Raw genomic sequence first — 18,750 nt, 5'->3', positions numbered from 1 at the left:
ACCAGAGGAGATTTTTAATTTAGGTGAGATCTATTTGCAGTTTCGGATGTGGCAATGCTAGCACCAGAGGAGATTTTTCAAGGCAAAGGTGATATCAAAGAAGAAAGAGAGCTGAGTCGCTCTGACAGGAAATGCATATTTTGTTACAGTTTATTTCAAATGCATATTTTGTTAATGTGTTATGTAAATTTTTCTATAGTGTGATTTTTTGTAAATCAATATGTTATGTTATTAAATTGCGTTGTCTTTTGATTATGTTGTCTACATTATTTTGCATGATATTTTATTTAATGTCAATGATTGTCGTATAGTAATATATATGGCTAGCAAAAATATGGAGGCTAGCCCAAATATAAATAGAACCATGCCAAAAAATTTATATCAACACCGACGCTTTGGGAAAGAGTCAGTGTTGGTGCTCAACACTGACTCTTTGATCAACACTGACTGTTTTTAAGCGAGTCAGTAAAAGAAACTTTCACTGGCGCCGGTTTTACTGACGCCGCTATAACAGTCGGCATAGGGGTATTTCAACAGTCAGTGAATGTATTTTTTGTACTAGTGTTGGTTGATTGATTGTAATTGAATTGTCTATATCCTATCCAAATTTCAAACATCACGATCCTTCCGAGAAAATAACTTTGTAGAATCTATATATATATATATATATATATATATATATCTTTGAAAGGTTGGTAGAAGCATGTAGAATCTATATATAATGTAGTAACAGTAGATGAAATAGTAGATTGCATGTTGCCAGCATTGCGGTGGACCAACACAAATTTAGTGCTCTCTTCTCTTCTAGCAAGAACGGAGTGCATGTTTTTGTCGTTTAGTTGTCACTTGCTGCTTTATTTCCTACCACTCCAAAAATAGTAATGGGAATTTAAGGGCATTTATTATAAGATAATTAATTTTTTTTCTTGCAAAAGCTGCCAATATTTTATATTATCACTCAATTAATTATTTCTTGTATGATATATTTACTTTCACTCAATTATTATTATTATTATTATTATTATTTTATTTTATTTTTTTATTATGTGAAAAGACTTGGCACTTTTAATTTTTTAAAAATCTTGCTAATTAAAATTGAAAATTTCACCTAAATCTTCAACGTGACATCTAAATCAACAGTCTGATGTGTGATCTCAACACAACCAATTATGATTTTAAGTCTCATTTGTAATGAGCAATTGAATATTAGTTACAAGTCGTTGATTAAGACATATTTGTGACGAAATTACGTACAGTTTTGGCTTATATTTTGTCTTGTTTTCTCACATTTATGTTTAATTTATTATTGAATTAACTTACCATTGCTCGAATTTATGTTTTGATAAAGAAACCATCTTTTGGGGCTATTTTACATCATATGAAGCAAAAATCGAGTTGATCGGAAAAGCACAACATTGGTTCTAGGGTTTTGTTACAAACTGCATCGACTGATACGGTGATGCCTGTTACGGACCAGGAGATAGCCAAATCCAGCGATTAACTGTATGGTTACGAACCGTACCACCTCATATGGTCCATAACAGTAGGTGCCCCTTGGTGAATAACTACTCGAGCTGTATCCAGATCAGATCCATTGGACTCTAACTCATCTCCAGACGCCCCCTCACTCTTATATATACCATTTGAACTGAAGAAGAAGGCAATCTTAGATCTACTTTGTATTCCTCTTGTATAGTTTAGTTGTGAAGAATGAGAACATGTCGCTCCACTGCTAAACATCTTTTCTTAAGGCTAGGCTATAAACCATGTTACTCGTGATGCTTTAATATATATTTTGTGTTTGATCATTGTTTAGTTTTTTGTAGTTTGATATCTTTGTGCTTTATGTTCAATCTCTCTCGGTTTTGCTTGTTATTTTAGACCACCACTGTGATGGCAAAACATGAAAGTTAGTCACATTAGATTAACCAAATCGAAAAAGGGTGAATAAAAATACTAGACTGTTGGGGGAGATCTTAACCGAAGAAGCTAATAGTCGGATCCACAAAAGTATACATGGGAGTCTCGGCATTTGCAGACAAATGTCGCATTACCTTGCCTTACCATGGGACACCCTATAGGATCAGCCGAGGGACCTAGTCAAGTGAAGGTTGTGACTTTGCGCTAATTACAGATCTCCTTGCACTTCTCAAGTCAAGCCTTAACGGGAAGACTTGATTAGTAGTGTGGCTGAACCGCGAAAGCGCCAGTCACTGTGATAGAATTATAAATCCTCTTACAATAACTGAAAACCAACATCAAACCAAAATAAGAATCAAAGCGGATTGAAGTAATTTTTTAGGAATTAACATCTCCTTTTGACTACTCTATTTTATCTTTGATCCATAAATACAAGTGCATATCTGATTCACCAACAACTCTCAAGATCTGATTTTGTCTAACCCTTCAAAATTTTATCATATACTTTTGGAATTGTGCTCACCAAACTCTCTTGGTGAGCACATCACACCCTAGCTTTGCTCTGTATATATATATATATATATATATATACAGAGCAAAGCTAGGGTGTGATGTGCTCACCAAGAGAGTTTGGTGAGCACAACTCCAAAAGTTCATTGGATCGACTTCAAACGTAAAATCCAAACCGTTGAAATCCATGTGCTTCATGAGTGATGCATGTGCATGCAAAATTTTGAAAGTTTTGAGTTTATGTGCTACACGGTCAAGCGGTCAAAGAAATGAACATTTTATTAAGTTAATTTATAAGTTGTTTTATATAGTCAATTTTTATTATTTCTTTGCCCGCTTGACTGTGTAGCACATAAACTCAAAACTTTCAAAATTTTGCATGCACATGCATCACTCATGAAGCACATGGATTTCAACGGTTTGAATTTTACGTTTGAAGTCAATCCGATGAACTTTTAGAGTTGTGCTCACCAAACTCTCTTGGTGAGCACATCACACCCTAGCTTTACTCTATATATATATATATATATATATATATATATATATATATATATATATAGCTTGACAATTACAATTGCACATTTAATGTTCCTGACTTATGGTTCGTCTAAATATTGATCCTTGTTATCATATATATTTATATATGACGACATTCTTCAGTAGCTTTTACCGACAATTGGAGAGAATGAGAAGTCAAATCTCACTGATAGAATTGTATGGGTTTAGTACGGGAGTAATTATTATATCCTCGATCGCAAAATGCTTTTATGAATGCCATTAAATACTACAACTATCTCACCGAAGCAAATTAATAACCGATCGAGACCTTAGGCTCAAGTAAATCTGGATGCATGGGTGGTTCTAGTATAATAAATTATTTTTAGTTTTTTCATATTTACCGTATATAGAAAAGCCATGCAATAGAATGATATTTAATGATTTAATCAACTCAAATTTGATATACGTTCTATTGAATGATGAAAAATCTGTTTATTTAATTTAACCTTTTAGTTTCAATAACATTATAAAAAGTACCTGATGATGTGCGGTATAATTATTAATTACCCTATTTGTATATGCCTCTAGTATGCCATCTATATGCATGAATAGGTAAAGCATGGTATATATTGCGGCAAATATATTCTATCCGTAGCATATGGTAGAAAATTTATCCAGTAATAGCAAAAAATAAAGAGGCCACAAGACAATTTTTTTTTTTCCGAGTAAAGCTAGGTTAAAGATCAAGTTATTTAGCTATTTAATATCATATACAAAAACACAACTTATGCGAGCGAATGGATTTTTCCGCTCTTCCAGAAGCTAATTTTGGGCGATTCCTCAAAACTAGGGTTTTGATAGCCGCCACTTAACTCCTCCTATCTCTCTCTATTCAACCCCATTCTTCGTATTTCTTGTAGTCTTTATTCATGATACAATACCTTCTCTTTCTCTTGGTTCTATCTTCTCGAGTGGAGAGGAGAATAAGAGAGATGGGAGGAATGGGAGTCGAGTGGACGGTATCATCGGAGCTCGTAGCGTAGAGTCTCCATCTCAATTAGAGTGCGACGGTGAGTAGACCTAATCGTTGTTGGAATGCGGCGGTGGTCGAAGAAGCAGATTCAATCATAGAACGAGATGGTGTTAGGGTGATCATCATCTTGATTGGAGCGTGACAGTGAGTAGATATAATCGTTATCAGAGCGTGACAACAGTCGAAGAAACAAATCTGGTCATTGAACGAGATGGCGTTAGGGTGATTGACATCTCGATTGGAGCACGATGATGAGTAGATCCGATCATTGTCGAAGCGCAGCGGCGATCGAAGAAGCGGATCCGGTCGTAGAGTGAGATGAGAATTAAGGTATTAGAGTAATTTAAATAGATTAGAATATTAGAGTAGTTTAATGGCTTTCATGAGAATAAAAAATAGATTTAGGAGTTACTGTCATTTGACCGATTATAAATATATTTCTTTATCAATAAAATTGTTAGTAAACATTTAAAGTAACTCACCTTATAAAAAAAAAAAAGGAGGGTTCAAATGCCTCCATTTTTTGTGCCTCCATCATGCCTCTATTTTTTAAAACTTTAATAACTCAAAATTTAAAACTTAAAACTTAAAATAAAACTATTAGATGTGATCTATATTATTTTTTCTATGTGCTCATAAAAAATTATCACATTTCAATTTTATTTTTATGTGAATCAATAAGTTCAAAAATCAACGTCTAGAAATTATCAACATTAGTGCATTTTTTACAAGCTCTTGATGACTACCCAAATAAAATTAAAATGTCATAATTTTTTACACGTGCATAGATAAAATGATGTAGATCATATCCAACGGTTTTATTTTGACTTTTAAGGTTTAAATTTTGAATTATTAGAGTTCTAAAAAATAGAGACATGGTGGAGGCACAAAAAATGGAGGCATTTGAACATCTTCAAAAAAAAATATCCTATACAAAAGAATATTGTTATTGTGATTAGGTCAAAAGGCTACTATGGATGTCAAAGATGTACGGCCGGTTTATATATACATATGCACATATATAGAAGTTTAGAGACTGAAGACTCTTAAAACTGAAACTAAACCTTGCTGGAAATCTTTGTGATCAAGAGCGAGGGAGAGAAATGTCCTCCTTGGCACTGTCAAGGAGGTTTCACAAAAATAAGAGAGAGAGAGAGAGAGAGAGAAGGGTTAGGTGAGGTGTGGTGTGGTTTGCAAGGTGGAGAAGCAGGGCACGTGCATTACTATCTCCTCCATGCATTTCATTGGAAATTTCTTTGCTTGAAAATAGTAGCTAGGCATCCATATATGTATATGTATATGTATATGTATATGTATGTATGCGCCGTGTATATATATTAAGGTTGAAGGATGGATGGATATATGGATGTGATGGTTTTTCATGTGCCCATCTTTTCCACCCAGCATAACCCCATCTTGTTAATGGATGAGCACAAAATTTTTGCATAGATTCAAGGTAACCAGCCAAACTTGATTTGCTTTATCTTTCTCAATTTAGGTAATTAAAACCAAAGAGAAAATATTTATAAATATAATGTCATACGTACTAATATACTGGCATAACCGACACACGTTTTTCTTTTTCTTTGATCTTTCGAATAAACCAGCAATTAAAGGTGTTGGAAGGATTACGATATCAGTCAAATTTATATGAATATATGTTGTAACTTCTAGTTAATATATTTCAACTTGAAACTGATGTTATAGTAGGGAACCTTAATCAGGTATTGATATATCATATATGATGCCGATTTATAAGTAGAGATGAATTCACTTCTTATTATTCATAAGTTTTGAATATATATGATTAGTTGGACTGGTATATTTCCTAATAGAAATTAATTCCTGACTGCTTCACTGGTACGCTACATGTAATTTTATACATGTTGCTGGTACAATAGCTATAATTTGTTTTTTTATAATTTATTTATTTATTTTGATTGGGTTTGTGTATGTGTGTGTGTGTGTGTGTGTGGGGGGGGGGGGGGGGGGGGGTTCTATTTTGAGATTTGTGCAAAATGAAAACAAACAATCCACTCGGTTCAGTATTGGGTGTACTGGATCTGAATTCGGAGGAGCCCGGGGAATTGGTTGAGATAGGTGTTGTGTTCTTTATTGTAAATATATACATGACCTGTAATTATAAAATTATAACATGTTACATGGCAATGAAACATGCAAGAAAAAAAATGCCAGTAAAAGAAAAATAAGTCAAATTGGTGCTGAGTAGAAATACAAACCATTGCATTATGAAATGCCCAGAGTAGATAATTTAATTTTGACAAATGATTTATTTGACATAACATTAATTTGACGAAACTAGCAAGTTGAAAGTAATTGTCTAATTATCTAGCTTCCTATAGTAATTGACACACCCAAAAGTTAATTATATACTAATTCTTTCCTACTTTAAATAGCTGCCGATCTTTTCATAACCAGTATCAGATACCTTGTCAATTTAATTTGTATTAGGGACTTCCTTGGCTATAAGCATCTTTACATTTACGTCAAAGAGAATTTCAATCAAATTGAATTGACTTAAATTTCCATGAAGTTGATAGAAACCAAAAATCATTTTTTTTTTCAAAGTACCCAGTTGGCCTCATACCATGACAATTATGTACTTATCTTTTAAATTTGAAAATAACACTTATCTAAAGTGAACAAGACCTGCCATAAAATTTGTAGACTTGGAAGGAATTGAATTTCACTATCATTAAAGGATATTCTCTGAAAAAAAGATTGCTTCCAACGGGGAGGCTGGATGGAATAAAAGTAACACGGTTTTGATGGAAAAGTTACATGATTTATGAATTTTATTTTAAAATGGTCATGAAAATTTGATTTAGACATCTGCACTGCCTTCTCAAACTTGTATTGTTATATTTTTGACTTCCAAGTGGTCCCTAAAGCTTTCAATTTTACCTGAGCTGGGATGGCACATACTGGTACTGATATCAGATGAAATTAAATACTTTTTTTTAAAACTTCTTTAAAGGGTTTTTCCTTCGCCCTTTCGGTGTTTATTTGGCAACTGAGGTAATCTGAGGAACAGCTGGGGGTTTATTCACTGGCAATGTTCTTACTGAAACCAAATTGGGTTTAATATGAAACTCAAATTGCACATATACGACTGAGTGGGCCTTTTTGCGCCATCATTGCATGTTTTTTTTTCTTTTCCCATTAAATGTTATAGATGATATTCCTAAAAATACCAAGTTTCAATCAATGAAGCATACCTGTAACCGACTGGCCCCTTTTTTAAAGCATCGTCATCTTAAAATACTGAAATTGGCCTCGATTGTTGCTTACTGGTAACTCTGAAAGTATCAGCAATGTAAGTTCACCAGACACTTGGCAAAATATGTGTGGACTTTTCAGGAATTTTTATCCTATCAAGGAAAAAGCTTGGCCTAAGAAGGAAAGGATAGTCAAGTAAAAAGACTCAAGTTTGATGGAGATTGGAGAGAATTGACACAGTTTACTCGTTCTTTTTAAGTATGAAGTTGAATTTTGGAACAGATATCTCCATATACTTATCCAAATTCCAATCTTATATCAATTTGACTTTCCAGTGGTCCCTCAATCTTTACATAGCAGGTGTTGCTCTTTTTGTATTAACAATTAACCAGGATCCACAGACCATGTTTTCATACCATATCACTTGTATCCGTGTGTACCAACTGGTAGAATACTGGTACCAGCTAGACTGAAATTAGTTCATTTCTGCTTCTTTTAGTTTCTCAAGTGAGATTTACAAGAACAAGGATAAATGGATTCTAACTAGTTTAGGCTCTACGAAACCGAGAAAAAAGAAGAAGCACAGTTGTTTAATTTTGGGGCAGAACTCGGACTAATACAAGAAATTTATGCTATGTCTTTTCAGATTCTGTTTAGCCACATTTTATTTACCAGTATCGATTGTATCATGCATGTGCGTTGCAACGGAAACATATTATAAGAGAACAAAGAAAACTCATACAAAATTATATATTTTAATAAAAAAATTCGACTAAATAACAAATAACATTTCTTAAATGACATATTAAATAACATCTACACATAAATAACATTATTTAAATGACATATACTTTTTTGATCTTTTTCACATATTTTCATAAAAAATATCAAACAAAATACCATATTAAATGATAAATAACATTCCTCAAATGATATAAAAAATAGAAATAAATGAAGACATTACCAATCAATTATCAATCAATTCAGAAGTTCCTTAAATAACATTTAAAAAATAGAAAGAAATCATGACCAATCAAAAAGATGATATAATTTGCATGTGAAGAATACGTGTAGCAGGTACGTGTCTAAATAAATTTAGACTTTTACACGTAAAAAAAAACATAAAGATATATATAATCATAATATTTGATCGGAGGACCGATACTTAATATGAAATTTCAACTTTTAATCAAAACCGTTGGCAAATCAGGATATCTACATGCTTAAATCTTAATATAAGAATGACTGATGTGTGCATTTTAAACTAATCTAACGGTTCAATGGAATTGGTGGCAATCAAAAGAAAAAAAGAAAAAAAGAAAAAAAGAAAAAGAAAAATAATAATAAGCTTATGAATGCTATGGTTGTATGGCATTAACTTTTCTGTTATTATGACTTGGACATTTACACTATTTCCAAACAAATGTAAGCAAAAAATTTCCAAAATATAACAAAAAAAGTTTCCAGAGTAAAAAGACCATTAGACACATGATTTGTGCAGATCAAATTGGAACAATGGATGTGGCAAAAATTTCCACCCCAGGAATGCTAGTCAGCTGAACAACTATACAAAAACAATTTCTGTCAATCAGCTCTTCCCAAAAAATGTTATGAGCATGGCTAAAACAAGAACATGGTCGTTTCTTGGATATATTGTTAATCGAAATTTTCGCCGTGAATAAATTCTCTTATTCAACTTATACAGCAGATAAGTCTGCAAAAGAAATAAAAGAGAAAAAAATCAGACATGTAGACTAAAGGTTCCAGTCTATAATTTACTTCTTTATCCTAACTTATTTATTTGCATTTCTTTATTATGAAGTTGATGGAGGGAGTAATTTTTGAGTTCGGTCCATACCACTATGGTACCAATACATGAAATTCGTATCCCCTCAGGGTACCTGACTGAGTAGAATTGAATCGGACGGTTCGAAAATGAAAATTTTAACTTGGCACGCATCTCAAAGCACAAATAATACTGCCCCTACTGCCATCCCGATCACCCACCAGCTGAAATTAAATCTGGGCCGTCCATTTCAATTGTGTTGAGTCAGGTACCTGGGAGGATACGAATGCTGGTCTATTAGCAGCAGTGTAACAAAATGCGGTCTATGCGGCCGCATATGCGTATGCGGTTCCGAACCGCATAGAAAATTAATATGCGGTCTAATATGCGGTTCCGCATATGCGGCCGCATATTCGGCCGCATAATTTTTGACCGCATACCGCATATGATCCGCATACCGCATATGATCCGCATATGAACCGCATATGAACCGCATATGATCCGCATATGATCTGCATGTGATCCGCATGTGATCCGCATATGATATTGTTATTGTGTATTCTTATATATATATGTTGCTTTTATATTAGAGAATAATTGATATAAAATAGTTCTACAAATATGTGTATTTTTATTCTTGTTGTGAGATTATGCTTCTAAATATATATGAATTTTTATTTTAAAATCCGCATAAAAATCCGCATATGCGGCCGTATACTGTATATGCGGTATGCGGTGACTTTCCGCATACCGCATAGAAACCGCATTTTATAACACTGACTAGCAGTGTACTTCTCTCGGCTTATATGATCTTTATGATCTTTAACCATTAATTAAGTTTTGTTTCTGGCCCAATTTTAAATAAGCAAGTATCAGTACAATATCAATAGGAACCAGCTTATGAAACTTTTGTGCTGTCATAATTTACCTGAGCAACTACAGTATCCTCCTTAGTGATAGTGCAGGATCTGCTGAATGGGTTACCAGTCAACCTGAAGCTCGGTTTTGAATCTTCGAGATTTGTTTCTAACAAGAATACATCGATCACTGTCTTAAATCTTGAATCTGACAGATTGCGTGCTGTGAAAATCAAATCTTTGAATTCATTAGCATGCCCTCTCTGAAGGCTTTCCACTCATCCTACATCACAGAATTGCGTGCTGTGAAAATCAAATCAAATCTTTAACCATTATATATATATATTCGATCCTTTTTCATGCCCCTAATGATTGCATATATACTTTTAAAACCAACAACATTCCATAACGCAATGCAATCACTGTCAGCATCAATAAATCACCGTCCAATGGTGATACAACTTAATATGCGGACCCCACCACACAAGAGGAGTTTATATATTAATTTTTTATGTCATTTTTAATTGCAATATAGTGGTATATTTATGTAAATCATGTTCCACCGAGAACTTATTTAATTATTCCAACATCAAATACCATATCTGCTTTTTATATTTGACAAGGAAAGATATATATGACCAAACAGAGCAGCTCTGTTCTGTAGTTAACATCTGTCAAAGGCCTGACCCCAGACCTCCTTTGTTGAAAAGAATATTCCACTAAAACAAAAGGGAAATATGACAAATTTTCCATATCATAAGATTTGAAGGCAGAGTTAATGAGTTATGCAATGTGACATATTTACAACGCCCTTGCAAAATCTCTAGCTAGAGCACCACTCCCCACATATTAATTCCAATATTTAACTAAGTTAAATGATTAAAAACGTTAGTGCAAAATTACTAGAGTACCACGTGTTAGAAACATCTTGCATGCCAAATTAATGAAAAAAAGGATGTCCGATGCACAATGTATCAAATTTGATCTTTCAGAATGCGTTGAAAAGAACTTTCGTTGCGTTACTTCATCAAATTAGTTGTCATTAATTAATCTGAAATTTAATTTTGCACATAAATATTCGAATAAATATTGATTGGTTGATTGATTGATTGTAATTGAATTGTCTATATCCTATCCAAATTTCAAACATCACGATCCTTCCAAGAAAATAACTTTGTAGAATCTATATACTCATATAGATATATGGTAGAAGCATGTAGAATCTATATATGATGTAGTAACAGTAGATGAAATAGTAGCATTGCGGTGGACCAACACAACTTTAGTGCTCTCTTCTCTCTTCTAGCAAGCCCGGAATGTATGTTTTTGTCGTTTAGTTGTCACTTGCTGCTATATTTCCTACCACTCCAAAAATAGTAATGGGAATTTAAGGGCATTTATTGTAAGATAATTATATTTTTTTTTTCTTGCAAAAGCAGACAATGCTATTTTATATTATCACTCAATTAATTATTGCTTGTATGATATATATACTTTCACTCAATTATTATTATTATCATTATTATTATTATATATTATCATCATCATCACTTGTCACCATATATACGTACTGGTGGCACTATATTATTGTTATATAGTTCGTCCCCACCTTTCGTTTCTGCTCCAATAGAAAGTCACGTTTTTGTACCATATATAGCTTGACAATTACAATTAATGCACATTTAAAGTTCCTAAATCATGGTTCATGTAAATATTGATCCTTGTTATCATATATATTTATATATGACGACATTCTTCAGTAGCTTTTACCGACAATTGGAGACAGAATGAGAAGTCAAATCTCACTGATAGAATTTCTTGTATGGGTTTAGTACGGGAGTAATTATTATATGCTCGCAACATGCTTTTATGAATGCCATTAAATACTACAACTATCTCACCGAAGCAAATTAATAACCGATCGATCGAGACATTGTTCAAGGTTAGGCTCAAGTAATTAATCTAGATGCATGAGTGGTTAAATTTCTATGTCGGTATACTTTTGCGCATAGTCACTTTTTACCCTCGCGGATATGGGATACTACTCCATTATTGTAGTATCTAGTATAATTCATTTTAGTTTTTTTTTTTATATTTACTGTATATAGAAAAGCCATGCAATATAATAGAATGATATTTAATTTACCATAAAAGATATTTAATGATTTAATCAACTCAAATTTGATATATGTTATTTTCATAAATGATGAAAAATCCGTTTATCTTAACCTTTTAGTTAGGGGTATCAGTGGATACGATACAGGTCGGGTGGAGACATTTTCATACCTATACTCATTAAAATTGACTTTACCCATATTCTATTCATATCCATTAAAAATTGGACAGTGATAACAATCCCCGCAGGTTTATTCCCGCATTTATCCCCGCAGATACTGCCAAAAAAAACATGGGGGGACCGCCCAATCATTAATGAGCGTCTAAAAAACTGCGGGTATTTAACTTGAAGCATTAAAGTATTTACCTTGAATTTGTCAGGTATTAAACCCTATGCAATGATCTCTATTAATGAAAGAATAAATCAATCCATTAATTGTCCCCGCACAAAATTTCATTTTTTTTAATCGTCCCCGCACAACTGGGGACCATTAAACATGGGGGGACCGCTCAATCATTAATGAACGTTTAAAAAACTGTTAGTATTTAACTTGAAGTATCAAAGTATTTAACTTGAAGTATCAAAGTATTTAACTTGAAGTATCAAAGTATTTAACTTAAATTTATCAGGTATTAAACCCTATGTAATGATATCTATTTATGAAAGAATAAATCAATCCATTAATTGTTCCCGCACAAAATTTTTTTTTTTTTTTGAATCGTCCCTACACAACTGGAGACCATTAAATAAACAATCCTCTCACCCAATGATAAATACTCTGAGACATAATGATAAATACTTTATGTTACATGGGTAAATACTTGACATTATATGGATAAATACTTTATGTTACATGGATAAATATTTCTCAGGCATACTTGCAACTTTCAGTAAAACATCAATGATAAATACTCTCATGAATAATGATAAATACTCTATGTTACATGGATAAAAACTCTATGTTACAAGGGTAAATACTTCTCAGAAATAATGATAAATACTTTTTTGAACATCAATTAACAGATAAGCATTTATTAACAGTGATTGTTATTAGATAATAGTATAATTAATGCACAGATTGTTTTTAAAGCAATAATTAACGCGAAAATTGTTATTAGAGGAATGCATAATTAATGCGGGGATGAGAGTGGGGGGTTCTTATAATTAGTGGGGGGATAAAAGGAAACTTTTAGGGAAATTAGTGGGGGGATATATGGCAGTTAAGGAAGAGAGAGAGTGCGGGGAAAATGGGGGGATGGGAGTGGGGGGTTTGTTATAATTATTCTTAAAAATTGATCTTACCCTACCCTAATATTATCGAGTAATAAAACGGTAGCGGATGAATAACATATAATACTAATATAATAATTAGTTTTATTATATTTTATAAATTAAATATAAAAAAACTCATTCATTTAACAATATGTAATTTCAGTTCTAATAAATGTGCTAACTAAATTATTTTTTATAAAGGAAAAAAATTTAAAAAAACGAATATATATTTAGGTGGGTTGAAAATTGAATTGAATATATATTTAGATTTTATAAATACCCTATAAGGTAACGGGTACAAAATAGTCATTATTTATACCATTACCCATTTGGTTAAAAAAAAAATTTATCCATACTCATACTCAGTAAGCTAATGAAAAAAAAAAAAATCTTACCCATACTTTATCAAATACAATACGAGTCGAGTAAAAATATCTGATGATGTGTGGTATAATTATTAAGAGAAATGTTCTGGTCCCCCAAGTGCATCCCCCAACTAGTTTAACAAAAAAACCTTCAAATTTGATCTAACTTTCATTTCCAGCACTCATATATATTTAAGCATTTAAAGCTATGTTTATAATATTTGCAATGCTACTCAAAAGTATTTACTCTAGTAAATCTACTAGGTTAAAGGTCAAGTTACGTAGCTATTTAATATCCTATCCAAAAAATATTATTATTGTGACTAGGTCAAAGACTATATTCTTAAAATTGAAAGACAATTTGTCCGGCCCCGTAAATTACTATGGATGTCAAAGATGTACGGCCGGTTTATACATACATATGTATATATATAGAAGTTTAGAGACTGAAGACTCTTAAAACTGAAACTAAAACTTGTTGGGAATCTTTGTGATCAAGAGCAAGGGAGAGAAATGTTCTACTTGGCACTGCCAAGGAGGTTTCACAAAAATAAAAGAGAGAGAGAGAGAGAGAGAAGGGTTAGGTGAGGTGTGGTGTGGTTTGCAAGGTGGAGAAGCAGGGCACGTGCATTACTATCTCCTCCATGTATTTCATTGGAAATTTCTTTGCTTGAAAATAGTAGCTAGGCATCCATATATGTATACGTATATGTATATATATATATATATATATATATATATATGTATGTATGTATCTATGCGCCGTGTAAAGGTTGAAGGATGGATGGATGGATGTGATGGTTCTTCATGTGCCCATCTTTTCCACCCAGCATAACCCCATCTTGTTAATGGATGAGCATAACCCCATCTTGCATAGATTCAAGGTAACCAAGCCAAACTTGATTTGCTTTATCTTTCTCAATTTAGGTAAAGCCAAAGAGAATAAATTTATAAAATATAATGCCATACGTACTATATATACTGGCATAACCGACATATACGCGCGTTTTTCTTTTTCTTTGATCTTTTGAATAAACCAGCAATTAAAGGTGTTGGAAGGATTAAGATATCAGTCAAATTTATATGAAGATATGTTGTAACTAGAGATGAATTAATTCACTTCTTATTATTCATAAGTTTTGAATATGATTAGTTGGACTGGTATATTTACTAATAGAAATTCCTGACTGCTTTGCTGGTACGCTACTTGTAATTTTATACATGTTGCTGGTACAATAGCTATAATTTGTTTTTTATAATTTATTTATTTATTTATTTTGATTGGGTTTGTGTGTGTGTGTGTGTGTGTTTGGGGGGGGGGGTGGGGGTCTTTTTTGAGATTCGTGCAAAATGAAAACATACAATCCAAATATCATTCTACTCGCCACTCGGTGCAGTATTGCACATACTGGATCTGAATTCGGGGGAGCCCGGAGCGTTGGTTGAGATAGGAGTTGTGTTTTTTATTGTAAATATATACATGACCCATAATTAAACAATTATAACATGTTACATGGCAATGAAACATGCAAAAATAAAATGCCAGTAAAAGAAAAAATAAGTCAAATTGGTGCTGAGTAGAAATACAAACTAGTGTGGTACACTGACTGTATACCGCTGTTAAGTATTAACCCAACCATTGCATTTGACATCACATTAATTTGACGAAACTAGCAAGTTGAAAGTAATTGTCTAATTATCTAGCTTCCTATATTAATTGACACACCCAAAAGTTAATTATATACTAATTCTTTCCTACTTTAAATAGCTGCCGATCTGTTCATAACCAGTATCTGATACCTTGTCAATTTAATTTGTATTAGGGACTTCCTTGGCTATAAGCATCTTTACATTTACGTCAAAGAGAATTTCAATCAAATTGAATTGACTTAAATTTCCATGAAGTTGATAGAAACCAAAAATCATTTTTTTTTTCAAAGTACCCAGTTGGCCTCATACCATGACAATTATGTACTTATCTTTTAAATTTGAAAATAACACTTATCTAAAGTGAACAAGACCTGCCATAAAATTTGTAGACTTGGAAGGAATTGAATTTCACTATCAATAAAGGATATTCTCTGAAAAAAAGATTGCTTCCAACAAGGAGGCTGGATGGAATAAAAGTAACACGGTTTTGATGGAAAAGTTACATGATTTATGAATTTTATTTTAAAATGACCATGAAAATTTGATTTAGACATCTGCACTGCCTTCTCAAACTTGTATTGTTATATTTTTGACTTCCAAGTGGTCCCTAAAGCTTTCAATTTTACCTGAGCTGGGATGGCACATACTGGTACTGATATCAGATGAAATTAAGTACTTTTCCCAGTAAATGTTATAGATGATATTCCTAAAAATACCAAGTTTCAATCAATGTAACCGAATGGCTCCCATTTTGAAGCATCGTCATCTTAAAATACCGAAATTGGCCTTGATTGTTGCTTACTGGTAACTCTGAAAGTAGCATCAATGTAAGTTCGCCATACACTTGGCAAAATATGTGTGGACTTTACAAGAATTTTTTCCTATCAAGGAAAGCAAGAAGGATACTTAATCAAGTAAAAAGACTCAAGTTCGATGGAGATTGGAGAGAATTGACACAGTTTACTCGTTCTTTTTAAGTATGAAGTTGAATTTTGGAACAGATATCTCCATATACTTATCCAAATTCCTATCGTATATCAATTTGACTTTGCAATGGTCCCTCTCAATCTTTACATAGCAGGTGTTGCTCTTTTTGTATTAACAATTAACCAGGATCCACAGACCATGTTTTCGTACCATATCACTTGTATCCGTGTGTACCAACTGGTAGAATACTGGTACCAGCTAGACTGAAATTAGTTCATTTCTGCTTCTTTTAGTTGCTCAAGTGAGATTTACAAGAACAAGGATAAATGGATTCTAACTAGTTTAGGCTCCAAGAAACCGAGAATAAAAAATAAATTAAAAAAAAACACAGTTGTTTAATTTTGGGGCAGAACTCGGACTAAAGCAAGAAATTTATGCTATGTTTTTTTATATTCTGTTTAGCCACATTTTATTTACTAGTATCGACTAGATCGTGCATGTGCGTTGCAACATAAACATATTATAAGAGAACAAAAAAAACTCATACAAAATGACATATTTTTATAAAAAAAAATTCACCTAAATGACGTATTAAATAACATCTACACATAAATAACATTATTTAAATGACATATTTTTTTTTTGATCTTTTTGACATATTTTCATAAAAAAATCTCAAACAAAATATCATATTAAAATGACAAATAACATTCCTTAAATGATATAAAAAATAAAAAGAAATAAAGACATGACCAATCAAGCACACAGCATAAACAGAAAAGTTTATGTGTCATGGCATTAACTTTTCTATTATTATGACTTGGAAAGTTAATGACAAGTCATGTGTCTGATGGTCTTTTTTGATAGGAGATTCATTTTTTCTATTTATATAACAAAAAAGTTTCCAGAGTAAAAAAGACCATCAGACACATGATTTGTGCAGATCAAATTGGAACAATGGATGTGGCAAAAATTTCCACCCCAGGAATGCTAGTCAGCTGAACAACTATACAAAAACAATTTCTGTCAATCAGCTCTTCCCAAAAAATGTTATGAGCATGGCTAAAACAAGAACATGGTCATTTCTTGGATATATTGTTAATCGAAATTTCCGCCGTGAATAAATTCTCTTATTCAATTTATACAACAGATAAGTCTGCAAAAGAAATAAAAGAGAAAAAAAATCAGACATGTAGACTAAAGATTCCTGTCTATAATTTACTTCTTTATCCTAAATTATTTGCATTTCTTTATTATGAAGTTGATGGAGGGACCAATTTTTTTAGTTTGGAAATTATGGATCAGGTCCGTACCACTATGGTACCATTACATGGGATTCATATCCCCTCAGGTTACCTGACTGAGTAGAATTGAATCGGACGGTCCAAAAATGAAAATTTTAACTTGGCACGCATCTCAAAGCACAAAATATACTGCCCCTACTGCCATCCCGATCACCCACCGACTGAAATTAAATCTGGACAGTCCATTTCAATTGTGTTGAGTCAGGTATTTGGGAGGATACAGATGCTGGTCTACCAGCAGTGTCCTATTTTAATTTCTACTTTGTCTCTCTCGGCTTATATGATCTTTAACCATTAAGCAAGTATCAGTACAATATCAATAGGAACCAGCTTATGAAACTTTTGTGCTGTCATAATTTACCTGAGCAACTACAGTATCCTCCTTAGTGATAGTGCAGGATCTGCTGAATGGGTTACCAGTCAACCTGAAGCTCGGTTTTGAATCTTCAATATTTCTTCCTAACAAGAATACATCTATCACTGTGTTAAATCTTGAGTCAGACAGATTGCGTGCTGTGAAAATCAAATCTTTGAATTCATTAGCATGCCCTCTGAAGGCCTTCCACTCATCCTACATCACAGAATTAACAAAAAAATGAACAATAAATAAGAAAAAAAAAACAACTTATGCTGGTAGTTCAGATTACCAATTTCCTCGCTCTTCTTAACTTTTATAAGGCTTTCTCTGATTAGTTACACCATCAACATCAACAATGTTAATTATTAGGCACATTATGTTCAATTAATATGAACTAGTAATTCCAATTTCAAATAATTTGATTGATTTTTCTCAACTAAAAATATATAAACATAAAAAGCAAAAGCAAAAACAGTGAGAAAAGAGAAAAGATTAAAAGTTTACTTCCTGATGGACGACAGTAATGAGCGCAGCACCGGAGACCTCGAATAGAGTCATGACATGTCGACCGGGTGACGTGGAAGAAGATCCACCGTCAATCACTCGGTAGGCGAGAGATCCGCTCGAATCGCAGATGGTAAGATGGCGCGGCGAAAAGGGGAAGGGCGATTTGGTAATTTTGTAGTCGACTGGGATCTCCCAAGGTGCTGGTATTACAGGATACGAGGTCATGGCCCGACCGCCTTATTAGTCATTAGTGGGTGATTTGTTGGAGATTCGAATCGGAGAAAAGAAGACCAATTGGGAGTTTGCTTCGAGTGCGTATCCTCTAAGATATCTCAACTTTTGCGTGACCGACGTGTCCGGTGTCTATTGGGGGTGATGTAGGGGTAGTATTACTTGTGCTTTGAGAT

The 18,750-nt window shown here is 33.0% G+C and overlaps 1 protein-coding gene across 1 annotated transcript; it reads right to left on the bottom strand.

Moving 5' to 3' along the window:
* Positions 1-16,840: 16,840 nt before the first annotated feature.
* On the bottom strand, positions 16,841-18,646 carry LOC144573574 (protein LURP-one-related 7-like). The gene is made up of 3 exons (XM_078323355.1): positions 18,341-18,646; positions 17,840-18,049; positions 16,841-17,330 (listed from the first exon to the last, which is right to left on the bottom strand). The coding sequence occupies exons 1-3, from the start codon at positions 18,566-18,568 to the stop codon at positions 17,205-17,207; spliced, it is 564 nt and encodes a 187-aa protein (XP_078179481.1). The 5' UTR covers positions 18,569-18,646; the 3' UTR covers positions 16,841-17,204.
* Positions 18,647-18,750: the final 104 nt, after the last annotated feature.

This window comes from Carex rostrata, chromosome 21, assembly GCF_964058835.1.
Source record: "Carex rostrata chromosome 21, lpCarRost1.2, whole genome shotgun sequence".
Taxonomy (NCBI): Eukaryota; Viridiplantae; Streptophyta; class Magnoliopsida; order Poales; family Cyperaceae; genus Carex; species Carex rostrata.
The sequence above is the reverse complement of the archived record's forward strand: the minus strand, read 5'-3'. Positions and strand labels throughout refer to the sequence as shown.